Genomic DNA, 27,966 nt, shown 5'->3' with positions numbered 1-27,966 from the left:
CGCCCTCAGTTGAACATGGGAGGCGGATCGAAGTTCAGTCTCAGCCGTGATTCCCTCACCACCACTTTATCACCAGCTCTCATTATTTTAAAGACAGAGACCCTCACACTGGGCTTCACTAGTTACTGCTGGGTCTCTGTTATACAGAAGGCCCATGCCACATTAAGGAAAAAATAATGTCCTTAATTTCAACATTAAAGGTGAAAATGAAGAACTGTGGAGATTTGCTGTTTCAGGACAAAGTGCCACAGCTGCTGTACTCTCTGAGTCAGTGAAACTTCAGCAGTGGTGTTAGCTAAAAAAGGGAAATGATTCCTGTTACACATCCATGTGTTATATAAACACAGTGTGGTGAAAAGTATAAAGATGCTCAAAGGATGGTGCAGAAAGCTGAAAAACACAAATCTGGAAGATTTGTACAAAATCAAATGTCTTGTAATGGACGGATGCGAGGTTATCGATGGTTCCACCTTCATACAATAAAGAGGATGGATGCTGCAAAACTGGATGATGAAATATTGGTTCAGCACTTTGTTTGAAAGCGCTTTAGAAATAAAGTTATTATCATAAGACGGTGGATCACTTTGTTTCACTAACTCATCTAAACAAAGCGTTTTGTAGAGGGGACAGCAAACCTGGCAGTTTGTCTTGAAACATCAAATCTCCACATTTCAACTTTTTTCTCCAAATACAATTTTGACTTTAACCTCGACTTTATCTTAAAATGATCGGGAATATTTTTCTTACCGTGGTCCTAAAACTCGGCCTTACTCCGTTTCCATCGAAGCAATAAGGTCAGCTTTCTTGTGCTCCACGGTAAACCTGTTCACCGTGGAGAAATCACGCTGAAGAACTCGGCAAGTAAGGCCCCTGTGAGCTCCACATCTCCAGCGTCGGGTCCCAAAAGAATAAAAGTGACTCTCGACTATACTGGCGAACCTGAAGATCTCCACAGAGCTCTCACTAAGTGGCAAGTCAGCATCCAGGTGAGGAGGATGGCTGTGAAACCAAAACGAGCCAGAATGACTCAACAATCCACTTTAAGAAAAACAAACACACAAATCACTCTGGCCCACTCACTGCTGCTACACGTCACCAACCACCAGGGATGATGATGATGATGCTGGCATCAAGTAATCAAAGCTCAGCTTCTCGTCTGGTGATGATTTCTGATCATTTCTATGATGATCGTACCAAATAATGCAGATACGACGTGATCACGCCCAACACTCTGCCAACGGGCACAGACTGACCTCTTCCTGCTGTGAGTCGTCCCTGTCAGAGCCTCGTCCTTGTGACTTGGTGATGCTGTGGTGTGTTCGTGACCTCACACGCTGTTTGTGTGACTTTTGTTATAAAGGGGCGGAGTCACGAGTGGTGACGGTTTAAAAATAATGACCTGCAGTGACCTCTGACTCTAATTTTGGATGTATTCTGGCACACTGTTGTCCATCTCAGCTCTTTAGTACAGAGGAAAGAAAAACTAAAGAACTGAAGCACATATGCTGATGGTGATGATGTCACAGATAATGTGATTGTTCACACGTTCAATAATTAGTTGGAAAAATTAAGAAAGTGCAATCAGAGCCCAGATAAAGACAATAACATCAGACAGAAAGAGCAGTGATCAGAAGCACAAACAGAGGCTGCTTTGGACCATCTTCACTGTTTCACACAGTTTCACTTTACTACAAACACGTTCTTTGTAAAGTCTCACTTCAGTCTTCTCTCCTAAGGAGCAATGCTAACAGACCAACAGCAGCACAGACATGAGCAACAGTCTCATTACTGTCTGCTGCACCGTGTTAACACGACCAAGCGGAAACAGCACACAGATAAAACATGTCAGACTGCAAACTCAGCGTAAGACTAAAAACCGACGACGTGGTGAAAAGCTCACAGTTACACACCCACATACATGTGAAGGTGCACTCTCCTACCAAGGTCTCTGCCAGAATAATACAAATGTAGTGTTCTGATAAAAAACAAAACATTTTTAAAAGCATGAAAACAACAAGAAGAATTTATTACTGTGTGACTGAGTAACTAAACTATCACTAATTGATAATATTAATGATCACATCTGGACTCACCGAGCCTTTCTGAAGTTCCTCACAGCTGCAATCAGTCGACGTTGTCCCTCTGCTGTTGTTTTGTACTTCTGCAGGTCAAACTCATCCAGAACCTCCTCTGACATCTGCAGCATGAAGGCCAGAGCTAAGCAGTGGATCTCAGAGAGTTCCTTCTCTGATTTGTTCTCTGACTTCAGGAACTCTTGGATCTCCTGATGTACTGAGAGGTCGTTCATCTCCATCAGACAGTGGAAGATGTTGATGCTTCTGTCAGGAGAGGATTTTGTGCACATGTGCAGTTCAATTCCTGGGCAGGTTCTGAAGATGGCCGAGCTGTCGAGGACAAAGTTACTAATGTGAAGCTAATGTGGTTAATCAAGATCTTCATAACTATGTGGAGCACAGTGTGCTTTCATCGTGGAGAAATCACACTGAAGAACTCGGCACACATTTTGGGGGCCTTTCTGTTTGTTGCTACAATCTGCAAATTTCATTAAAAGTTTAATAAACTATCATCTGGTCTTTATTTTTAGTTAGCACATACCTTAAAAACTCTAAGCTGTAAGCTAATGATAGTTACATAACAGCAGATGCATGCTGGTGCAATAAGCTGTATGTTTTATTTTTGATCTGATTAGTCAAATAATCACAAAAGTAATCGTTTGTGGCAGCCCTAGTGTGACCTCAAATAAGAAATGATTGCAGTTTATGACTGAGTAACTAAACTATCACCAACTGATAATATTAATGATCACATCTGGACTCACCGAGCCTTTCTGAAGTTCCTCACAGCTGGAATCAGTCTCAGTCGTCCCTCCTTTGTTGTGTTGTACTTCTTCAGGTCCAACTCATCCAGAACCTCCTCTGACATCTGCAGCATGAAGGCCAGAGCTGAGCAGTGGATCTCAGAGAGTTTCTTTGATTTGTTCTCTGACTTCAGGAACTCTTGGATCTCCTGAGATAATAAGATGTCGTTCATCTCCATCAGACAGTGGAAGATGTTGATGCTTCTGTCAGGAGAGGATTTTGTCTTCCTTCCTTTTAGATTCTTGATGACTCTCTGGATGGTTTCTGGACTGTTCTCTGTCTGACCCAGCAGACCTCCTAAGAGTCTCTGGTTGGACTCCAGACAGAGGCCATGAAGGAAGCGGACAAACAGGTCCAGACGACCATTTTTACTCCTGAAGGATTTTATTAGTGTTTCCATCAAAAAATCATCCAGAGAGGACTCGTTGTATTTTTTTCCCAGAAAGTTCTTCAGCACCTCTGACTTCCTGTTGGTGAAACAGTGGAACATGTAGACTGCAGCCAGAAACTCCTGGATGCTCAGATGAACAAAGCAGTAGACTGGTTTCTGGAAGATCACACACTCTCTTTTGAAGATCTCTGTACAAACTCCTGAGTACACCGAGGCCTCTGTCACATCCAGACCACACTGCTCCAGGTCTTCTTGGTAGAACATGATGTTTCCTTTCTCCAGATGTTCAAACGCCAGCCTCCCCAGCTTCAGAAGAACTTCCCTGTCAGCCTCCGTCAGCTCCTGTGGACTCGTCTCATGTCCCTCGTGGTACTTGTTCTTCTTCCTCTTTGTCTGAACCAGCAGGAAGTGTGAGTACATGTCAGTCAGGGTCTTGGGCAGCTCTCCTCTCTGCTCTGTAGTCAACATGTGCTCCAGAACTGTAGCAGTGATCCAGCAGAAGACTGGGATTCTACACATGATGTGGAGGCTCCTGGATGTCTTCATGTGGGAGATGATTCTGCTGGACAGCTCTTCATCACTGAATCTCCTCCTGAAGTACTCCTCCTTCTGGGCGTCAGTGAAGCCTCGTACTTCTGTTAGCCTGTCAACACATGTAGGAGGGATCTGATTGGCCGCTGCAGGTCGGGAAGTTATCCAGACGAGAGCCGAGGGAAGCAGATTCCCCTGGATGAGGTTTGTCAGCAGCTGGCTGACTGATGACTTCTGTGTGACATCAGACAGCAGCTTCCTGTTGGTGAAATCCAATGAAAGTCTGCTTTCATCCAGGCCGTCAAAGATGAACAAAAGCTGAGAGACAGCCAGCTTCTCTGCTGTGACCTTCTGTAGTGTTGGATGGAAAATGTGGAGCAGCTCCAGAAGACTGTACTGCTCATCTCTGATCAGGTTCAGCTCCCTGAATGAAAGCAGAACCACCACACTGACATGTTGGTTCTCCAAGCCCTCTGCCCAGTCCAGAGTGAACTTCTGCACTGAGAAGGTTTTTCCAACACCAGCCACGCCGTTGGTCAGAACCACTCTGATGGGTCTCTGTTGGTCAGGTAAGGCTTTAAAGATGTCCTGGCACCTGATTGGAGTGTCATGGAGGGCGTCCATCTTGGAAGCTGTCTCCAGCTGCCTCACCTCATGTTGGCTATGAACCTCTTCACTCTGTCCCTCTGTGATGTAGAGCTCAGTGTAGATCCTGTTGAGGAGGGTTCTACTTCCTGTTTCATCGCTTCCTTCAGTCACACGTTCACATCTCCTCCTCAGACTGATCTTATGTTCATCTAAAACCTCCTGCAGACCAACATCTGCTGAAAGAAAGAAAAACAGAAAGAAAACTCTTCAATGTCTGAACAACAACAAGAAGTCCAGTTTTCAGAAATGAGTCCATCAGCAGACAGATGTTCAGTCTTACTTTGTACACAGCTGCTCTGACTGGCTGTCTGCAGTCCAGCTCTGCTTCTGGATCTTTCTCCACACTGGGGACAGGACCAGTCTCCTGATGAAGCAGACTGGTCGCAGTATGAGGAGATGCACTGTCTGCAGAACCAGTGTCCACAGCTGGTAGAGACTGGATCCTTCAGGACGTCCTGACACAAAGCACAGCAGGACAGCTGCTCCTCCTCACAGACACCACTCCTCTTCCTCTTCCTCCCTCTGTGAACACATTTCTTTATCACTAAAATCATTGACTGTCAGTGACAAACATCCAGATTTGATGACACTGTGCAGAAGCTCTGATGGTCACAGAGAAAAGTCAAAGTGGAGAAACTTGTGTTACGCCCCTAGTCTAGGCGGGTAGGGACGCACATAAGGTTGGAGGAGAGAGAGACAAATCCCCGCCCTGGTTCCCAAGCCAAACATCCAAACCAGTTGTGAGTAAAAAAAGTGATTTTATTTAAGGACAAGAAGCATAGCTCCAGGGTGAGCCCAGGCCAAAATAATAAACAAAACCAACTAAGTCCCACCAGAAAAGACTAACTAAACCCTAAGAAAGAAAAAAGAACAAACAAATGCCAGAGCTATCCCTCGCTCCCTGACCAAGAAAACAGGAGAAAACGATTCCAAAAGAAAAGGCAGCTCACCCCTTCCGCTTCAGCCCACGAGTGCTTTTACAATTCACACTCCCACAAATACACAAGATAAACACAGGCTGGGAAAACCAGGGTCAGGACTGCGACGGCTCCACACTCTCTCTCTCTCTCTGGAGCTGTCAGAGCGGCTTTTTGAATGTGGTCACCTGTTCCATGGTCCAATCAGCTGCTCACTACTCTTCATTAGGGGAGGGACCTGTAAAGAGTCTTAAACACAGTAAAGAGACAGAACAAACAGCCCACACAGTGTTCTTATGGCCACAGCCGTAACACTTGTGTTTGAGTTCAGAATCCAAGTTTCCTTTGCTGTTCCTGCCTGTCTTATTAAACACAGAGTGATCAGCCTACAAACTCCACAGTAAAAGCCTTCATCACAGAGCTGATTATGTCCTTCACTGGATGTACTGGAAGTTTGGGATCCATCACTCTGAACTGACCTTTGACCTCCTCTAAAAACTGTGGTGGAGCAGCGGTGTCACATTCAGAGCTTTCAGCTTTATTTTGAAAGAGTTCAGTCATCAGGAAGTGAACTTCTGGGTTCTGATTTCCTTTCTATTATTTTACAGAAGTGAAGAAGAAGAACTAAAAGCTTTGAAATGATCTGAGTGATATTTTTGAACATTGCCACCAAATTGAGTTCAGCCTCCAGCAGTAACTTTGTTTCATGATGCCTCCCTGATGATGTGATGTTTGATTACAAACCTGTTTATGTGTTAGACATTAATCACATGAACACAGGCAGAAAAAAGAAGCCAATGAAACAAATGACAGAAACGTGTTCATTCACTGCCATGATCCATATTTGATATGTACAGATGTTTGTAAAGAACACGTGTGCAGCGCTTTGTTCTGAGTATCTGCTGTCAGCACACAGTGCAGCAATAACTACAACCACACGTTTCTGTAGATCCTGAACATCAGCCTGGAGGAATCTGACCTCAGGTCTGCACACAGAGGAGCTTCACCTCTGGGATGATGCTGGCTTCAGCTCCTTCTACAATCAGGCAGAAGCTTCTGCACCATCAGGACACAAACAGAGAGGAGCTTCTATCCTCAGACCATCCAAGTCCTAAATCAGAACATGCTCCCCTCATAGCATCACCATCAGGGTTTAAACAGGACCTTACATCATGTTCTTGTCTCACTGTCATATTTCAGATCATACCTGATTCATTATGACGTCACACGCTGCTACACTGATCCTGCTGCTTCATTACTGCTGATATTACTCTGCTCACTCTGTTCAGTTACTCTGTTTACATCACTTTGCTCATTTGCTTTGTTCTGCTTGCACTGCTCTGTCAGTACATGCTGTGCTAATGTGGCACAAAGCACTTTAACATTACATCTGCACAATGTTTCATTATTTCATTTAATGATTGTTTCTAATGTTTTGTCCAGTCACAGGAGCAGCTCAGCACATTTCACTGTGTTGTACGTGTATGACGATGCCTGTGACAAATAAACAGCCTCGGACTCTTCAATCTTCTGCATTTCTTTGGAGATCAGCTCAGTGGCCTGTTGAGACCATCTTTCTATTTCTGATGACTCAGTTCAGATTATTATCCTGATACTTTCTTTTAAAATGTGACGAAATCATTTATCTGATGTTCTGACACAAATACACCAAAACAATCCCAAACAGCACAAACCACCACGTTACACACAGTGTAATAAAAATACAGGCAACTACAAATAAAAACACTTTAAAAATATAAACTAAAATTACAAAGTGGTCACAGAATTTCAAACACCCGTAAATGAGTCAGCAGCTCTCTTACATGGTCAGCTGAGCTCCATGATTGAAGAACATTGTTGCTGCAGGTTCATCACTGAAGCCTGGAGGTTTGTTTTTGGACCAGTCACTCCTCACAGACACACAGCTGGATGCTGGAGACTGTGACCTCTGACCTCTGCAAACACAAACACATCACATGAATTACTGATTAATCTCTGTTTAAAATCTTTTAAGCAGCTGCAAACACACAAACTGGATGATGTGATGGTTTCTGTCAGTAATAGTTGTCTCAGATTAGAGTACAGACGGCTGCAGAGACGTTCACAGCAGCAGAGAAGAAATCATTACCTTGGATTGCATTACTACTATGATTGATACTAGCATTATCGTACCCGGACCACCATTAGGAATCATTTATGATGTCACTGGTAGAACACATTTATAGAAACAACCTTTGAACTCTGAGTCAGCAGCTCTCTTACATGGTCAGCTGAGCTCCATGATTGAAGAACATTGTTGCTGCAGGTTCATGACTGAAGACTGGAGGTCTGTCTTTGGACCAGTCACTCCTCATAGACACACAGCTGGATGCTGGAGACTGTGACCTCTGACCTCTGCAAACACAACCACATTGCATTCATTTCACATCAATTAGTACACCACAAAAGGCATGCAAGAAACACAGTATGAAGGCAAACTTCTGGCTTCAATAACATTCAACAGGTCAGGTGGAAACTTTTCTCAGATTTGATTCATGTTTTTATAGAACGATCCAGCTAAAAAAAATATACCATTAGGTCAGGGGTCAGCAACCTTCAGGACCCAAAGAGCCATTTGGAGCCAGTTTCCACGCAAAAGAAAACACTGGGAGCCACAAATACTTTTTGACATCTAGAATGAAGATAACACTGTATATACTGTTTTTTACCTTTATGCTTTGTGTGAACAACTAAGGTGTGTTGCTTATGAAATCCATGAAGTGCTACAGAGAAAATTACATGTTATTTATGTAATGAACACATTTGAACTCTTAAAGAAATATAACCAAAGGAAAGACACCCAGCTGAACTAAAATGATGTAGCAAACAAAAGCTGCTGTGAGCCGCCACCCTTATATCTCCTTTGTGCTTTTGGAGCCTTGACCTGACTTTTAAAAAACAATTGGAAAAAAAGCTCTATGCTGCTGAAAGATGCAAAATAGATATTTGCAAAATTCTGCCTAAATATGTATTTTACCTGGTTAATGTGTGTGGCGGGGCGTGGTCTGCAGCGCCGCTGCAGGGGAGGCGGACGCACCTGAGCGGCACCCGCAATCACGCCTCGCCGCCTTAACGTCTGTGCTGTTGTGTTGGTGTGTGTCGGGCTGTGAGCTGCAAAGCTACAGCCGGCTGTGTGCGTACAGCAACCGTGTGTGAAAAGTGGTCAATAAAGAGAAGCTGAAAAGCGTGTTCATGCAAACATCGTCGGGTCTGCCGTGATATGTTTACAACGGGACTTCTGCTCCTGAACCTCTGCGCACAGCGTCTGCAGGTCGGGGCTGTACGAAGTCACTTTCATCTTTACAGGACTGTAAGCTGTCGTCTGTGAGGCGTGAGCAGTGTTTGTTTTTAACGTAGTTCACGGTGGAGAACAGCTGCTGACATAATGTGGATCCGAAGATCCATAATTGGCCTTCCTGGGGCTGAAAGTCTCGATAAATGCACGGCGTTTCGGCGGGTACACCGGCTTCCACGAGTGTGACGCTTATTTGAACGATGAAAAAATAATAAAATATAATTTTCTTTTTATATTTCAATATCACAATAATCTTCCAATTTAGAACTACAAGTTAAAAAAGAACATAAATAAAATACACTTCAGCTAATAGCTTCTAATTTATTTTCCCAAACCACGAGGAGCCGCACTGTAAGGACTAAAGAGCCGCAGGTTGCCGACCCCTGCATTACTGTTAGTCAATGTTGCAACTGAACTGAAAAACAAAAGATTTTGGTCAGGTCCAAAGAAACAAAGTCACTATTAATACAACACAACCCCCCCAAAAAGAGCCATGTAGACCCCGGGCTCTATGGGTCTTGTGCTCGGAGCTTGTTCCTGTGCTGCCATGATTAGTGCCTCTGTGCTGTCTTTCAGTCCAGCTTTGTTCAGCCACTGGTAGGATTTCTGGATGTCAGCCACTTCCTCTGCCTGCTGGTGGTGCAAACTGTGTTGTTCTGAGTTTCATTGGACGTCTTTGTCCAAAGCACCAGACAAAGGGCAAAGTAGATGCATTTGCATCAGCAGGAAAATACACCCCAAACTAGCATCATCATTATACAACTTTAACAACGGCCACTAAATGATACTTCATACACAGACCAGTGTTAGGTTAAGTTATGATGTCACTGGCAGAACATTTATAGAAACAACCTTTGAACTCTGAGTCAGCAGCTCTCTTACATGGTCAGCTGAGCTCCATGATTGAAGAACATTGTTGCTGCAGGTTCATCACTGAAGTCTGGAGGAACTTTTTCTCTGGACCAGTCACTCCTCACAGACACACAGCTGGATGCTGGAGACTGTGACCTCTGACCTCTGCAAACACAAACATCAATAACTGATCAGTTCTCTCTGACAGCCATATGATCAGCTGATCCCTCTGTGATATTGTGTCTGCCTCATAACGCTGACAGGTCAGCCAATCATCAGCGGTTTTTTCTGTCTCTGAATGAACTCAGTTTGTTCTCAGCTCTTCTCTGATTCTGCTGCACTGACTTCACTTAAACTTACAGAGTTCAGATCTTAGCAAGAAAACAAGTCAATAAAAATCAAACTCAGATCAAACAGTTTGAACCAATCACAGATCAATGATTCTGTCATGGTTATGTTGAAATGACTAATAAAGTTAGTAGTGTTCTTACATTATTGCTGCAGGTCCATGACTGTAAGGTGGAGGTGTTTGTGTAACTCCGTCACTCCTCACAGACACACAGCTGGATGCTGCTCCGTCCTCTTCCTCCATCTTCTTGATGTCAGGGTGGAGTTAGTCTGAGAGGTAAACACACACACTCAGAGGTGCTGTTGTACTGGAAGCATCACACTGACGGCTTTCTAATGTTGGAGCTTTGGCCCTAAAGTCCAAACCAGTTATTTTAGAGGCTCAAAGTCTTTAAAAAACACCAAAACCATCACATTATTTAATAAGTACATGATCAGGTGGATGAAGGAACTCAGTGTGTTTGGGATCATCATCATGGTGAGGAGCCCACATGTTACGGCTCCTTTGGAGAGAAGCTGAGGATCACAGCAGGAGGTGAGCTCATGAAACAAAACTGCTGTTTGTGAGCAGGATGACTCTGTTATTGGACCTGCTCTGTGTTCTACATATGATCAATACTTCAAATATCTGTAAACATCTCATCTTGTATTTGTTGCACTTGGTCACATCTGTCTTTAAAAATAGATTTTTAATGTCACTGAGAGTTCTTTTCTACCTTTATTGATTTATTTTGGAATAAATTAAATATAAAGGTGCCAAAAACTGCCTGCAGCTTCTGCTCTGTGACAGGAAACTACTGTCAGGCTCAAAATGACTTCAGATTATTCATCACAGAGTGTTTATAGATCACAGGACACGTTACAGTTTTACAGCCTCACGGACATAAAACTCTTAAAGTTTGTTTCTGAAGGGATTTTCAGATCAGACCTGATGTTTCTGCCTACAGCCTGTTTACCGATATAATCAATATCAGACATCAGAGCAACAGAAACCTCGGTGATCAGGACGCCGGGACTGAGAACAGGAAGTGGCTCAAACGTCGCACTTTCATAAAGTCAGCTTGAACTCCACTCACAGAGTTTCTGTCGCCATTTTAGTTTTAAAACCCGTCGTGATAAGGGCGGGTCTTACTGTGAACCTGCGCGCTCATTGGCTAATAACTTGAGATTGACAAGTCGTTATCCAATGAGCGCGCGGCTTCTCCCAACATAAAGTAGTTTCCTTTGAAAAACCAAAGTCTGATTATTTTTGCCTCCACTGACGGAGCCTGTTGTTCCCGCCACAGAGACACAGTAATGTCAGAGCGGTGTTAACACTCAGCTGCCTCAGCACAGCTCTCACTCTCCTCCTGCTCTCTCAGCTAAACTCACTTCCTCTCTACTTACAGGAAACCAGCGCTCAGAGGAGCCGAGCGGCCTCACGTTTCACCCACAGACACGAACAGCGTGGAATTATTTTATGTCATAAGAAGAAACATATTCATGTTAACACTCACCTGCCTCAGCTCCACCTTCCTCCTCCTGCTGCTCTGAACGGAGGATCAACACTTTCACTTTCACTGCTCCTCCCTAAACACAGAGGATGCTGGGACTTGTAGTTTTTACCTTGTGTGATATTTATGGCTGTGACACTTAATCACAGCATGAAAACTTCCTGCAAACATGTCACAGGCGATAAAAGTTTCACATTAAAGGTGAAGTTATTTTTCTGTCTCATGTTCAATAAACAGTGAGCTGGGAAAACTGAAGAACAGACTTCAGACGTTCCATGCAGAGTTTCTGCTGCTCGGTCGTCTGCATGTTGCTGAGACTGAGCTGATGATGAAGCTGTGACGGGTTTATGGCACGTTTGGTTCTGGAGAAGAGTTTTACTGTCGGTGCAGGTGAAATGATCAGAGGTTACAGCCTCTGGTTAAAGTGGAGGCAGCGATCAGGACGGCTGAGCAGCAGAGGTCTCGAGGGTCCTAAAGTGTAAAAGCATCAGTGTTAGTAACACAAAGATGACAGAATGGGATCATCCACACAACACTAACATCTAAATCCACGGCAGGAACTCTTCCAGTGTCCTGAAAAATCTGTGTGCACGATGCTGAGATTAAAATCTGTCTGCTCATCTTAATGCAATATTGTGAAGTTACAATTCTTTTCTGTAAAAAGAATTTTCATTTTTGTATATAAATAAATGTTGATGTTGTGCTTTAGGATCGTGTGCTTCAATTTTACTTATAATGTGCCAAATGACTGCAACAGGCGGCTTAAGGCGATGCCATCCAGAGTAAGGATCGTGTTAGCCAGTGTTTCTAAGATTTTTACGCCCCGTTACAATAACCTCAGTTTTATCTGAACTTAGAAGCAGAAAATTAAAGCTCATTATGTGTCTAAGACATCCCGGCAGTTTAACCAATAAAAGTGGGTATCATATGCATAGCAGTGAAAATGTATGCTATGTCTTCTAAAGCACGTATAATGTAAACAGAACTGGTCTTTGCACAGAAGCCTGTGGAGCTTCATAATTAACCTCAGTGTGTGAAGAGGACTCTCCATTTAATAATAGCTGTAATAAAATGTTCTGGCCAACGGTGTTAAACGCTGCACTTGGGTCTAGCAGGGAAGATTTCAACTTTTCAATATGAATGAAGGCTGAAAACTGATTAGATTAATGTCTGATGATCTTTTCTGTGCTTCTTCAAGTTTGTAACACCGAACATATTAAAGGATGATATAAGGTTCACAGGAAGAGTTTAATTAGACACACATTTACTATTTTTCTTTATACTCTTTCTTTCTTGACATGTTTAATATGCTTACTATCAGAGGAGAAAATGAACCTTGTGTAGTTTAAAAACTTTTTATTTAATCAAACTGTAATGTTGTTGAACTCTGACGGACGTGTCTTTTAATCTTGTCAACAAATCCTTAATCACCTAAATGTGCCATTTATCATCTTGTAAAATGTTCCCTCTGCTTCTGTTGCACATCTCCCCCGACACTCTCTGCTTCACCAGCCCTGTGCAGCTGGTCCAATCGCTGCGTCCTTAAACTGGTGTGTTTAAATCTCTTTACCTCTGTTGTGAACTTCACACAAAGTTTGTGGTAACAAAATCAAACTGAGGAGGATCTGGTTTGAAAAACACACACTCGCGAGACAAAATAAAAACAGACTGCTCAAAGCAAAAGCAGGACTAAAAATAGACTAAACCATTACACACAAAAGTTGAAAAACCTAAAGAGTGTGTGAGACTGCTAGCTGTGTCGTTCAGCAATAAACTCATCTATAAATGTGTTAGTAAAGAGTGACTTGTACTTCTGTCCCATTAAGCAACGGTTTAACAAATTTCACTGCAAACTATAAAAGGAATCTGGATTTAAATAGAACATAGTAGTGCAGGAAACACTAGTATAAGGTGTCTATGGAACAAATCTCCTTCAGCGTTCAAAATGACCAAAGTGAGGCCTACAGGCGTTTCTCTCAGTTGGTTGTGTTCAGGGAAAAAGCAGCTAAATACACTGAGACTGCTCCACATTGTTAGTGAGTTAACTCTGGATATCTGTAGGTTTGTCAAACTTGGAGTGAACAAAAGCAGAAAACAGTAAAAGATGCAGACAGTGAAAGTCTGGTTTATTTCATGAACACAATGAAACATTGTCGGCAAAGTAGCATACATGATAAATAGATACACATAACACGGACAGTGAGAAGTAAAACTCGTCGTCTTACCACATGTTATATTCTGTAAACTTAAAATAAACCACAGAAATGAGTGTTTTAAAGTCATTATTAAAAACATGAGTCAACATTACTGAAGTGACACTTTAACGATGCTTCACATCACCGTGTTTATGATGATAAAACATGTTCTCTCGTTAGTAGATGTCTGCGCTGACACTTGTCATGAAAATGTCCCGAGCCAGGGTTCCTCTTCAATTATCACTGATCATTAATAGGGTCACAAAAGATTTGTCACATTATCCCCATAAACAAAATGCTTTTATAGAAATCATTGTGACACAAATATTTAGATTCTTGTTTCACAATGTGCACGAACTCAAAATCTTTAGAGTTTCATATTTATAAAGTATCACAAAGAATACATTTATACCGTTGTATGAGCCACACTTCTTGTAAAAAACTGATTGGAAATGCGTTCGAGAAAAGCTCCTGCTGTGACCTTCCTTCTGTGAGGGCACACACACACACACACACACACACACACACACACACACACACACACACACACACACACACTTCATGCACTTATCAACATGCAGTTTAGAGGTTTGCATTAGAGTGCATTGGTGCTTGGGCATCTTTTATTCAGCACGGTTATACCATTGTGAATGTAGCTATATAAATAAATATGCTCAAGAGTCTATCATATGTTTGACATGCAACTAAAAATTCGAAAATATATTTTTAAATCAGTAACTTTGCAAATTTAGAGGATTTGTTTTCAGACAACATATGTGTCACATTTTAAACAGGGTTTGAATAATCAGCGCTGACATACAGACATTTATGCTCTGGGTATAACAGACATGCTTACCTTGTGAAAGGCCCTGGGATCTCTTGGAGCAGAGAAACGCGCTGTATTGTTGCTTTTCTCTATTGTATAAGCAACGCCCGTAGGTCAGAAACGCTCTGTGCGGGTAGCAAAGTCGGCTCCAACGCACATCCAGGCATCCGTGTGAAAGAACGGTGTCGCTGCAGCTCTCGGGATAGTCAGGCTTTTATTTATATTTGCATTCTGGTGTGTTAAAACTAGCAGCCTCTGTGTCCCGCTTGGATCATCATTCCGAAAATTCAGATATTTAAATAAAATGGTGAATTGGCTCGTGATGAGGAGCCACTTAGATCCGTAAAATGAGGTTTGATTAAATTAAACTCATGTGAATTCTACCTCTCTGCTGCTGTGTTCCAAACAAACGATGTTATCTACATGTCCAAACTGTGTGCTAAGTACCTCACACCGCTGTGTCTGGGATCCGAAAAAATAAAAAGTTAAAACGCTATACCTTGCGGTAGTTGTGAAGTGCTGAGGAAAAATACAGGGTTTCTGATTAGGGTGTTTTTATATAGGCGGACTTGGTTTCAGTTGGGCTCTGAGATGTAGAGATAAAAGAGTAGGATGTAAAGAAGAAAGGTGGAAAGCCTATGGAGGTTCAGTTGGTCTGTAGAAAGTGTAATTGACAGATAAAAGAGCAGTTTGTAATGAAAAAAGGTGGAAACTATAGAGGTACAGTTAGTCAGTAGGAGGTGTAATTGTCTGCCTGCAGAGATAAAGGTGTGGGGTGTAAGAAAAGGTGCAAAACCTTTGGAGGTTCAGGTGGACATGGTTTCAGTTGACCTCTGACATGATAAGATAAGATAAACTGTTTGTAATGAAAAAGGTGGAAAAACTATGGAACTACAGTTGGGATGTGTGAGTGCTGGGATGCTCTTGATAAAGGGAGCCTCTTTTATTGTTTTATGACTTCTTTTGCTGACTGTTGGGGGCCTAACTGTAACCCACTCTGTCTAACTGTTGCAGAGTGTGACTAGTTAAGAATCTGTAGTTTTTAGAAGTAACACCAGAAAAGTTTATTTCTAAAGGAATACCTGTTGTTGTTTGTGGTGCTCTATTTAAAACTATTAGCCTCTGTGTCTTTTCGGAGCGCTAAAGAAAAAGTCAAATGCTCCTAAAGTAGATAAATCATCTATGTGTAATCAACAAGTCTTACTGTTGCAGTGTGTTTGTGACTAGTAGATAATTATAGGGCTAGTTGCATTAAAGGAACATTGGGGGTTGATACAGTGCTAGTGTGGCTCGGTGTGAATATGTGCTTTTAGAAGTATCACAGTTTGATTTCTAAAGGGATACATGTTGCTTGTGCTATTCTGTTTAAAAACTATTAGCCTGTGAAACTATTAGAAAAGTGAAATCAAAAAAAGTGTAGGTATTACTACTAATGGGAACTGAAGCAGTAGGAATTGAAATTGATACTCAGCCCTAATCACATTGTCTCCTGTTATTTTTCTTGCAAAGCAGGCGAAACAGGATTTAATGATAACATGCAGCAAAACTGAATCCTAAATCATCAAAGCAGCCGTAACAATAACACAAACAACATGTTTAATCAGTAAAAAATATTGCGAAATAAAGAAATCACAGGATAAAATGATTAATTAGGCAAGTTTTTCTTTCTTTAAAATGTTTTCTTTAAAATATTTTGTATTAATCACGTTACAATCGAACAAAAAAGGGAAAAACTAACATTTTAAAGGTGTTATTCAGTTTTTCCTCCTGCAAATCTTTAGATCTTTTTTAGAAAAGCAAAGTCTTGATGAACCTGCATGAGTGCTCACTGTGTATGTTAACAATGATCAGATGAGTTTCTTTTTTGTTCATTTAAACCTGTTTTATATTTAGTTTTTTTCTAATTTGACTCGATTCACAGAAGATGAAGCATTTGAACTGAAGTTAAAACTAGAATTTCTTAGAGAGACTCCGCCTGAAAGACTGAAACCCGCATGTGAGATTTTGTGGCCTCTGTGTGACTGTTGGTGGGTCAAAAAGGTTTCAGCTGCACAGCCAGACGTTATTGAGCGAGCCACCGGTTGAGAGGCACACTTCTCGCAGCTCCTTCCTTTCGTCAGACTTTAAAAGAAACATTTATAGGGTTTAGAGATATTAATATTGATACCACCTCTGGAGAGGTTACGGTGTTGTGCCAAAAAGTGATTTCCAATGTTTGTGTCTATTTTTTATGTGTAATATCTTTACGTACGTTGGTAAATAGACTTCGGTGAACAGTGTTTACAAAGGGGTTTTATATAGAATTTTAAAAAAAATCTGTGTTTCAAGTGTCTTTACAACTCTGTGTTATTGTACTTACATTATAACCAATCCGCTCCTTTATCCCCACTTAAAATATTTTTACTGAACTATTGTAATATTTGCTGCCATTGCTGCTGTCCTCTTGGCCAACTTACTCTTACAAAAGACATGTTTAATGTTAATGAGATTTTTTTAACTACATAAATAAAGGTTATATAAAAGTCGCTGCCAAAAACTGATCGCTGCTTCTACCTTGTTACACGAATGTTGTTTGTGGCTCAAGATGACTTTATGTCATCCATGAGGGAAGCGTTTGACATATGTTTCACATATTATAGCCCAACAAGTTACTTATAGCAGTTTAAATACGAGCAATCACTTTTTGGCAAATACCAGAAATCAGTTTTTGGCAGACAATCACTTTTTGGCACAACACCGGTGTCTAGCAGGTTTTATATTTTAGAAAGTTTAAAGCTCAGCTTAATAGAAGTAGTGTGGTCGTGAGTTTTGCATAAACAAATTTGTGCAAACCTCAATGAAGTGAAGCAACATTATAAAGAAGAGTGAGCCTAAATGACTCCCCAATGATGTGAGAGACTGATAGTCATACAGAAAACAATGACTTTGAGCTGTTGCTGCTAAACGTGCTTCTACAAGCAACTGAATCTTGGAGTGTACTTTGGTTTGTCTGCTCATAAATTGGTGGTTCATGATGATAAATGAACTTCTGAACTGGTTTAACATCAGTGCAGTGGCTGGTCCATTCCTTGATGTATATGTCAACGTTCAAAATGAGCCATTTAAATCAGCTGTGTTGGATCAAGGACACATCTAAACCCTGCAGGACAGCGGCCCCGAGGCCTGGAGTTCCCACCCTCAGTGCAGTGGAAATAGTCTCGTGCCAGTCTTGGTGCTGCCTTTGAGTCTATATTGCCGAACACTGTGCGCACACATTTTTTTCCTTCCTAAACAAACACACATTTGTAAAGGAAAATTTAAATTGAACTCACAGTTGGCGGTTAATCGTTATATAGTTTAGATGTACACCGAGAGACGCATTTAGTGGGACTTTTACACCGCCACAGATTTTCTTCTTCTTTTTGTTACATTATTGACATATACTAGATATTTTAACCTAAGCAGCAACAATCATGTCTCTGGTACAGGCACTTTCCACCATGCAGGTTAAGCTAAAATGTGACTTGAAACAAATTCTGGGTTTCCGTTCCATAAAGGTTCATTTCATCTGGTAAGTTAGCCCCTGAGGTAACAGTCTATGTGAACATAACATACTCACTGACTCACACTCAACTTGACTGATAGTGATTTCCTGAATTAGGCAAAGCGCACAGAGGAAATTCATTTGCATATGTTTGTTTTCACAATCACTGAAATCCAAGTTAGGCATGTTTCCCTTTGTTGTTGTTGTTCTTGACACGAGTGCTTCAGTTATTTTCTCATCAGTATGTTAGGACAGAAAGGATTCTGTTGTGGATTTATGATCATCTCACGTGTGTCCATCTTTCAAACTCTTAGATTGTGTAGACATTAATGCAGCTGTCAGACTGTAGGCCAGTTTCTTTGCACTGTAAGCATTGATTGGATGCTACTGTAGCAATCAGTGCTTACACAAAACGTCCCTGCGTAAACCCTCAGACACACAACAAACAGATCAATAGTATCTGAAATTCAGAGTACGGATCTTTTTACACATTTCTCACAGAAAATCACCTAAATCGCTTTCGTGTGAGATGCACATCATGTTTGCCTCATAAAGACTTGCCCTGTATGTATTCATTTCTTTAGACTTTCACGTGGAATTGTCACCTAATATAACAGGTCCATCAGTAAATGGTGTCTATCTTCAGTTTCTGTCTCCTAGACTTTGTCCCTGTCAGGTTACAGCTGAATAGATCAAATTCAAATTCAAATTTTATTTGTCACGTACACAGTCATACACAGTACGATATGTAGTGAAATGCTTGGACAACTGCTCGTGACCTAAAGAAAACAAAAATAGGAAAGGCTATGAATAAGATAGGAAATAAATACGCAAAATTAAAAAGGGTAAATTTAACTAGGAAGGAATAAAATATAAATTAAGGTTAAAAATGAAATAACTGTAAAACACAAATTAGAATGAAGGGTAAATTTAACTGGGAGAATAAGATAAAATATATAAATTAAAGTTGAAAATAAAATAACTGTACAACAAAATACACAATATAGAACTATATAAGGATGTATGAAGAAATATAAATAAATATATACACAATAACAGCAGCTGTACAAGTATTAACTGGAAATGAAGAATATAGTGACCAGTGTTGTGCAAAAACAATGTCCAGAATGTCCAGTGTGTGTGTAAGAACTGTATGTGTGGGTCAGTACTGTGTGGTGGTGTGATTGAGAGACCGTATCGCCTGCGGGAAGAAGCTCCTCCTCAGTCTCTCTGTGTTGGTCTTCAGGGAGCGGAATCGCTTTCCTGACCTCAACAGAGAGAACAGTCTGTTGTTGGGATGGCTGAGGTCCTTCACCATCTTCCTGGCCTTGGTCCAGCACCGCCTGCTGTAGATTGAGTGCAGGTCAGGGAGCTCGGAGCGGATGGTGCACAACCCTCTGTAGAGCTCGTCTGTCCTGCATGGTGCTGTTCCCGAACCAGGTTAAGATGTTTCCCGCCAGGATGCTCTCTATGGTGCACGAGTAAAAGTTCCTGAGCACCTTGGAGGGCAGTTGGAAGTCTCTCAAGCGTCTGAGGTGGTAGAGACGCTGTCGGGCCTTTTTCACCACGGTGTTGATGTGACAGGACCATGACAGGTCCTGCGTGATGTGAACTCCGAGGTATTTGAAGTTGTCCACTCTCTCCACTGGGCACTCGTTGATGACAGGGGTCTGGTAGTTCCTCTCCTGCTTAGTGCTGAAGTCCACTATCAGCTCCTTTGTCTTACTGACGTTTAGAAGGAGGTTGTTCCTCTGGCACCAGTTCTCCAGATTCCTAATCTCCTTCAGGTAGGCCGTCTCGTTGTTATCAGAGATCAGGCCCACCACGACGGTGTCGTCAGCAAACTTGATGATGGTGGTGGAGCTGGTAGTGGCCACACAGTCATATGTGTACAAAGAGTACAGCAGGGGGCTCAGAACACACCCCTGGGGGGCTCCAGTGCTGAGAGTGGTGGAGGCTGAGACATGTCCGCCCATCCTTACTGCCTGTGGTCTGCCAGTTAGGAAGTTGGAGATCCACTGACACATAGATGAGCTGAGTCCCAGATGCTCCAGCTTGGTGGTGAGTGTGGAGGGAATTATGGTGTTAAATGCAGAGCTGTAGTCTATGAAGAGCATTTTAACATAATTCCCCCTTCTAGTGTCCAAGTGAGTGAGTGATGTGTGGAGGAGATGAGAGATAGCATCGTCTGTGGAACGATTTGGACGGTAAGCGAACTGTAGTGGGTCCAGTGTGTCTGGTAGTGAAGAAATGATGAAGTCTCTGACCAGGCGTTCAAAGCACTTCATCACTACTGAGGTGAGGGCTACAGGGCGATAGTCATTGAGAGAAGCAGGGTGGGGTTTCTTCGGGACAGGAACAATGATGGACTCTTTGAAGCATGTGGGGATCACCGACTGAGATAAAGAGATGTTGAATATCTCAGTGAACACAGGAGCTAGCTGGTATGCGCAGTCTCTTAGGATACGACCTGGGATGCCGTCTGGTCCTGCTGCTTTCCTGGTGTTCACTCTCTTGAAGGCTCTCCTTACTTCATGCTCGGAGATGACGAGCACGTTTCCGGTGCTGGCAGTATCTTCCTGTCTGCAGCCGTTAGCGCCGCTAACACTAGCATTGTTGGAGACCTTAGCTGCAGCCTCGAAGCGAGCATAGAAAGTGTTCAGCTCGTCTGCCAGAGTCACGGCCGCGTTCGTCATACCGGTTGTTGGTGCTTTATAGTCCGTTATTGTCCAGATAGTCATATCATGCAGAGACTGCATCGTACTATAATGCTCGTATGATCGCGTTTGTCATAAGTGGACTGGTCTTGTTGAAACGTTGCATAAACCTTGCCCAGTAAACTGTGAGTGCTAACATTTCTATGGCATATGCAAATACTTTAGACAAATCCCACAGTTGTCTATATTTGTATATTTGACAGTTTAATGAAGCATTTAGAAATCAAAGGTCAGATTAAAATGCTGGATCACAATAGAATGTGATATCACACAATACAATATTTTTAATATCACACACAGCATGAAAGTTTGCTAGTTTATATTATAAAAATATTACAGTATGTTGGTATAACTTTATCCCCTCCTAGTTTTTAAGATACAAATTTTGGCCCACACTGATTTGTGATCATATTCCTCTGTCCACTAAATGAAGATGGAGGCTCTGCTCTTTATTTCTGTGTTTCTCTGGAGAATCCTGGTAACATGATGGCTTTCTGTCTCTAAACACACACGAGCTTAACTCCGAATGAACACGATCAGAGTTCATTGAACCAACTCTGATCAGTCTTTTCTAAGGGTTTCAAGCCTTTCTTGTTCGAGCCTCTCTTTGTTGTTGCTACAGTTATGTGTAATTATTAATAGTATTGCAGATGTTAGCCTCTGCCTGCAGTGTTGATGTGGGTAAAGGCTTTAACCATGGATTAGCGGCAGGTCCCAGCTTGTAAATTGTGGAGCATTAATGCCCACTCCAGCTCCTATAACCAAATATAAACAGTTGGGATGAGAGTTAGCTCAAGCCACTACAACAGCCAGCAAGAATGATCTGTTCATGCTAGCATTAACAGTGCCTATACACATAGCGACACACGGGGGAGGGGCCTAACTAATAACCAAGATGACTACAGGCTTGGAGGTGCTAAAAGTCAGATATACCAGGAGCAGTTTGGGCTTTAGAACAAATTTTGTGTAATTATAACAATATGTAATTTAGGAGCTGGTTACATATGATGCTGCTGATTTTTTAAATCTAATTTTTACGTTGCATTAATTTCTTTTTGTCAGACAGGGAATCAAACAAGTTCTGTTTTCTCGAATGAATCCCACTGTTATTTCTTTGTCCTACCAACAGGGATGTTTACATGGTATTCATGACTGCTGCACCTGATGACTTTCACAGCTTGAGGACTGCAAACATTTCCCAACAAGACATGAGTGGTGGGGTGATCGTTGGTATTCCTGATCAGGTGAGGATCTGTTCCCATCAAACCACCAAAACCAGTTGTTCAGGATGTTTACAGGATGAAGAATCCCCAGTTATTCTTTGTGGTTGGAATGTGCCTACATATGGCTGTGTGGGATTCTGGCTTACTTTAGGGTCAGAGCAGTTGGTATGTGGAGCAAATACTGACACAGTCAGAGTGGGCAAACCAGCAATAGGCTTGTTGTCGTACCTGGAAGTCTGAAAGCTCCCGATGCTGGATGGTCTTTCTAGTTTTTAATGACAGGTCGTCTAACAAAGCTTCCATGAGGTGCTATAATGGAGACTGTCCTTTTCAAGGAGTTTCTCATGTCTTATCCTACTTTTTTCTTTTTTTTAATTAACAGGAGTGAGAATTTGAAATCCTCTATAATGACATGATTACATTTCTTCTATTAAATGAGAAGTACATTTTGAACACAGTATAGTGAACACAATATCCAAGAAGCTAAATCTGGTGAAATGGTTTCTTTAGCTGTCAGCTTGAAAGGCTGATTGGGGTATTTTTGTCACCTTGCATGCGGGTGGCATGGACACCCGACTTTTGTGTGCATTTATCAAAAAGCTTGGATGATTTTGAAGATCAGTGGCATTCAACTCATGATCAGCGTTCAAGTTTTCTTAAAATCTTGTAACATGATAACTAGAAAGAAGACAGCTAGGATTTTCAAACTGATCCATAGATGGATCTACTATGAAGCTGAGGGACAGCACTGCTTAAAAGATCCTTTTTAAATGACTCCAGCTGTCTGATTTAATGAGACCACGTGTGCTCAAGTTTCCTGCTCTGACTCGGCCTCAGAATGTCTAGAGGCAGAAATCAAGCACACTCAAAGGAAATAAGCGTATCAGTGGGCATGTGCTCAGCACGCAGAGTGGGAGTGACTAAAGGTGCCACTGCAGAGCATCGCAGTTGTTTCGTGTGATTAAGTTGTGTGTTTATGAACCTGTGAGTGTTAGTCCTTTTGGCAGGATGACTCGCATGAAGCTGTTATAATTGTTTGTGCATGTTAAAGTTATGCCTCAGTTCTTTGATACCATGTTGGTAGGATTATTTGGCACTAAGTTAATAGCAGTGGCTGTAATCTCCCGCAGTCATTACATCCAGCGGTATTACAAATAAAGGACTTTTCTATTCTTTAGTTTAACTGTGGCTAGCTTGCCATGTCCGTGCCTTATGATTGGCAATTTGTATGACGTGCTATTTAGGCAATATATGAGCTATAGTGACCCCTTGTGGATATTGTGAGATATTGCTGTGTTGAGTACATTATGTTTTCAATAGTTTTTCTAGTTATTTGTGACTCTACTAATGATAAAATTGCCTGTTTCTGTTTCCAGAAAACCATTGCTCATAGTCCCACATACTATACAATGATAAGTTCAAGTATGGCTGTACCTAATTTGGATTAAGCCTGGCAAGCACTTTGATGTAAACATTTCTTCTGTGGGACTTAAAGACAGTTAACCCAACTCCTGGACTGCTGCAGTCTTCCTGACAGAAAGCTTAGGCCAGGCTTGTATGCCCAGTATATATATTCTATAACGTGTGTAACTACTTCGTTTAGTTGTTTTTGTTTGGATTTAGTTTAGTTGTTTTTCTTTTCAGTGTATTTCAGTGTCAGTAATTTGTGTAGTGCTCACTCACATTTTCAACTGGAAAAGACCTGCAATAGAAACGTATTTAGGAGCAAACAAGTGAATGAAAAGTTTGACATCATTAAGGCCAAACAGCACCTAGTTTTCAACAAAAACACATAACATAAGAGCAGCAGTGACGATGCAGCTGACACACATGAACCCATTTAAACTGGTCCCAGTGATTTTAGCCTAACTTGAGTCTTGAACCATTGGGGCAAATGAAAAATTCCAGCAGTTCTTGAAAGCAGCAACTCTGTGCTTTTTTGTGATGTTAGGGACATTATGGTAACTCGAGGCAGAACACCATCCAAATCTTGGTAAATAACACATGAAAGAACAAAACAAACAAACATGGTAAAAAGAAGCCAAACGTGTGATAACATTGTTCCATCACGCTCACTCACTATTCTCTCAACCTTTGCCTTCACGGGGCTGCTGCAACAATGTACCTGGGATTACCGTAATGATGCAAATATTAATGAAAAGTGCAGAGTTGCTGCTCTCAGGAATCATTGGACTTCTTTTAATTGAGGAAATGGATCAGGAGTTACGGTAGTTACAGATGTTTAATACAACCCTAGAAAAGAGCTTTCTGTAGTGCTGTGCGATACGGAAAGATTTTTTATGTATCCGATACAAGTAAATACAGGGCTGATATGATCTCTACTTTTTAATGTGGATGATGCGTCATCAAAATGCCAAATTGTTTACATTTTCATGACCTTTACGTTGTTTTTTAGGGGGCTTCATCCTAATGATTATTAATGAGTTAAAACCGAGGACAGAAATAATAAAAGGATTTAGTTTGTAGCCCATAGTTTAAAAACAGTAATCACACATTATCCCTTTCTTTAACAGCAACACAAAAGGATCATTATATTCCATTAAATCTGAGCCATATTATATTCAGTATATTTATTTTAATTTCAGTAAATGTTTTTATTTAAATGACATGTTTCAGTGAGATAAATGTGTTATTTCAAGGTCGTTGCATCATTTTTACTTTTCGAGTTGGCTAAAATAAGAATTAGCCAGTTGCACTTTAAAGTAATATAACCAACATATCGCCACAGTTATCTACCTGGATATTCTTCAGAGCATGCTTTCTTGCATGTGACAACAAGAGACCTCTCGGTTGTCTGGTGGAGCATTTAGCGCCTCGCTACATGTTTCCAAATCGGCCTTTCTTCTCAGTGAAAGCTGTCCTAGAGAAGTAAAGCAAGTTTGTAAGTTTCTCTCTCAATGTTTGTAACGCATTCCCACGTTAAGCTTAACAACCGATATATGGAGCGACTGCCGCGCCTCCTCTCCCCCTCCCTCTCCTGCTGCTACTTCAATCATGAAACTAATCAATGATCAGCTGATCGCAAGTTCCGTCTCTCTTGTTTGTTTCCCACTTTGCGCCAGAAAGAGGAAACCAGCAGATAAACCACAGCAGCACGTTTAAGCTTGATAAGCTGTTGTTAGAATTTATTTAATATTACTTTAATGCCTAATGCTATAAGTAGCTGACAGCTGGTAACTGTGCAGCGGCGGGTCTAGCACGGTTTTGCCAGGGGGCCAGCTGGGGCATTAACAGGGAAAAGGGGGGCACAAAGAAATACTTTTCTTTCTTATTCTCGTTTAAAATGTCTCGCTTTTAATAAATAATTATCTGAATCTTACAACCAAAGTTTTTATCTAACGTAAAATGTATAGAAATCTAATATTGTATATAGTAACTATTAAGTCTAATATATACCCTAGTAAGTTATAGTACTTTTTCCTTTGGGAAGATACCATCTGTGCAGTCTGCAGTTCTGTTGAAGAAAGATGTTGAATCTATTTAATTGTTGTTGAAAAATAATTGATTTCTGTGCATTTTTTTTAAATACATGCATTAAATTAAAGTCGATTATGTCGATTAAGCATCACGAGGCAGAGGGTGGGCGATGGTTCCCTTTATTTATTTTTTTGCTGGGAGTTTGCAACCCTATTAGTTAGGTTGTTTAATATTTCTGCTAAGTACTCTTTAAAATACCAGAATAGGGAGGATGGTGCAGGTTTAAGTTTATTAGATTGATCAGTGTTGCTGAACTATGAAATATTTTGGGTGCAGTGTGTTTTTTGCATACAGGTATAACTAAATAACTTTAATGTTTTATTTTTTAAAACTTGAGTATGAACTTATACAAAATAAAGAAAGATATTAAAAAAACTGTTTTATTGATTATAAAAATACGCTGTATCGGATTCATATCGATACTGGACACAAAAAAGTGGTATCGTGCGTTCTCTAGTCCATACAGGAGAGAACCAGAAACTAAAGAAACTAAATTGCGTGTTTACCTTTATGTTGACATCAGTGTCTGTTTTTTTATTATTATTATTTCAGCATTTCAGCATCTCAAAATATTTTTTAGATAAAAGCAGTCAAAATATTTTTTTAACAGATGAATCATTAAAGGATGGCAATTTCTAAAATGGTAACCAAAAGACCCGTGTGTTTTCTCTTTGGAATAATAATAATTATTGCTCATTAATAAGAAAACTATTTCTAATCCAATTCAATTTTCGAACAATCAATAAAATACTTTATGACTAAAATGATGAATAACTGCAGCCCTAGAATAAACACATTTTAGAGAAACTTGTGATTTTTGAGATGATGCAGTTTTAATTTGATAGTTTTTCCCCTTTGGTAACTTTGCTGTCCTCGCCCTGAGTTCCTTAGTTTCACCAGCTAGACAGCGAGATAATGATGCTCCAATAACCAGACTTATTTTCCTTTCTGCGCTGATTTATTGAAGAATGGCCTCTGACCATTGCCTTCTCTTTGACCATCGTAAAACTGAAAGTACAAAATACTGTATTAGCTAACTAACATTGTAAACTAGCTTGTTACACTCTTACTGCAAGCTAACAGTAGATTACAGCTCAGCATTCAATACCATCGTTCCCTCGAAGCTGGACAGGAAACTGCAGGATCTAGGACTGAGCAGCTCCCTCTGCAGCTGGATCCTTAACTTCCTGTCTGATAGACGCCAAGTAGTCAGACTGGGCAGCATCACCTCATCCCCCATCACACTGAACACTGGTGCACCACAGGGGTGTGTACTGAGCCCTCTCCTGTACTCACTCTACACCTATGACTGCACAGCCACTAACAACTCCAACATCATTGTGAAGTTTGCGGACGACACTACAGTGGTGGGTCTTATCACCAACAGTGATGAGACGGCTTACAGGGAGGTGGTCAGCGCCCTGACCCACTGGTGTCAAGACAACCATCTCACCCTCAACGTCGCAAAGACAAAGGAGTTGATAGTGGACTTCCGGAGGAGCAGAGAAGTACACACCCCCATCACCATCAACGGCGCTGATGTGGAGAGAGTGAGCAGCTTCCGGTTCCTTGGTGTACACCTGGCTGAGGATCTTACGTGGTCAGTACACACAAACAAAACAGTGAAGAAGGCGCAGCAGCGCCTCTTCTTTCTCAGGAGACTGAAAAGATTCGGCATGAGCCCCCGCATCCTCAGGACCTTCTATCACTGTGCCATTGAGAGCATCCTCACTGGATGCATCACCACCTGGTACGGCAACAGCACCGCTTACAACCGCAAAGCTCTCCAGAGAGTAGTGCGGTGTTCTGAACGGATAATTGGAGGTGAGCTTCCCTCCCTCCAAGACATCTACAGGAAGCGCTGCCTGAGGAAAGCGGGGAGGACCATCAAGGACTCCAGTCCCCCCAGCCATCAACTGTTCAGACTACTTCCAACAGGAAGGAGGTTCTGCAGCATCCGGTCCCCAACCAGCAGACTGAGAGACAGCTTCTTCCATCAGGCCATCAGACTGCTGGACACTTCATAGACACCTCACCTTCACTACTGGAACTTCAACATTATGCACTCCACACTGTATATAAATGCCACTTGTTTTGCACATGTCCAACTACCAACCTCTGTATATTTTATTTTATTGTTTACTCTATTTAATTTGTAAAATATGTACACACACACACACGCGCAAGTAGAAAAACATATTTAGTATACACATCCAGTAATGCATGTACTATTATATATTGTACATATATTTATTAGTCTCAGATTTAGCCATTCTTATATTTTGCTTGTTTTACGTTATTGTATTTTTGCACACCTCTGTTGCTTGTGAAGCTCGCAAACAAGAATTTCACTCACATGTACTGTACCAGTGTACCTGCACATGTGATGTGACAATCAAAGTGATTTGATAACAAGATAAAACTTTCAAATGTACAAATTATCGTACCATTTTTACACAAAACAAAAGTTAATAATTATTTTATCGTCACTCATACTTACAGACATATCTTGTCCAAGGCAACAACATTTTAAGGTCCATATCAGCTTAGAACGATAACTTTCCGCCATCTTTGATTTTTTCACCTTCTCA

At 41.3% G+C, this 27,966-nt stretch overlaps 2 protein-coding genes across 2 annotated transcripts in view; both read right to left on the bottom strand.

Moving 5' to 3' along the window:
• LOC146548152 (NACHT, LRR and PYD domains-containing protein 12-like) overlaps positions 1–27,966 on the bottom strand; it is a 390,489-nt gene that overhangs the window by 24,060 nt on the left and 338,463 nt on the right. The gene's annotated exons all lie outside the window — the stretch shown is intronic.
• Positions 1–27,966, bottom strand: part of LOC146548158 (uncharacterized) — a 45,452-nt gene that overhangs the window by 5,756 nt on the left and 11,730 nt on the right. Inside the window, exons 6-9 of the mRNA XM_085263808.1 lie at positions 4,730–5,006; positions 2,840–4,625; positions 2,094–2,405; positions 748–999 (exon numbers count right to left, since the gene is read on the bottom strand). Of these exons, the coding sequence (XP_085119934.1) occupies positions 768–999; positions 2,094–2,405; positions 2,840–4,625; positions 4,730–5,006 (2,607 nt within the window). The 3' untranslated portion in view covers positions 748–767. The remainder of the gene's footprint in view (positions 1–747; positions 1,000–2,093; positions 2,406–2,839; positions 4,626–4,729; positions 5,007–27,966) is intronic.

Source organism: Mchenga conophoros, linkage group LG23, assembly GCF_057382185.1.
Source record: "Mchenga conophoros isolate Kocher_MC1m ecotype Shallow Benthic linkage group LG23, M_conophoros_male_GT1.1, whole genome shotgun sequence".
Taxonomy (NCBI): Eukaryota; Metazoa; Chordata; class Actinopteri; order Cichliformes; family Cichlidae; genus Mchenga; species Mchenga conophoros.
The sequence above is the reverse complement of the archived record's forward strand: the minus strand, read 5'-3'. Positions and strand labels throughout refer to the sequence as shown.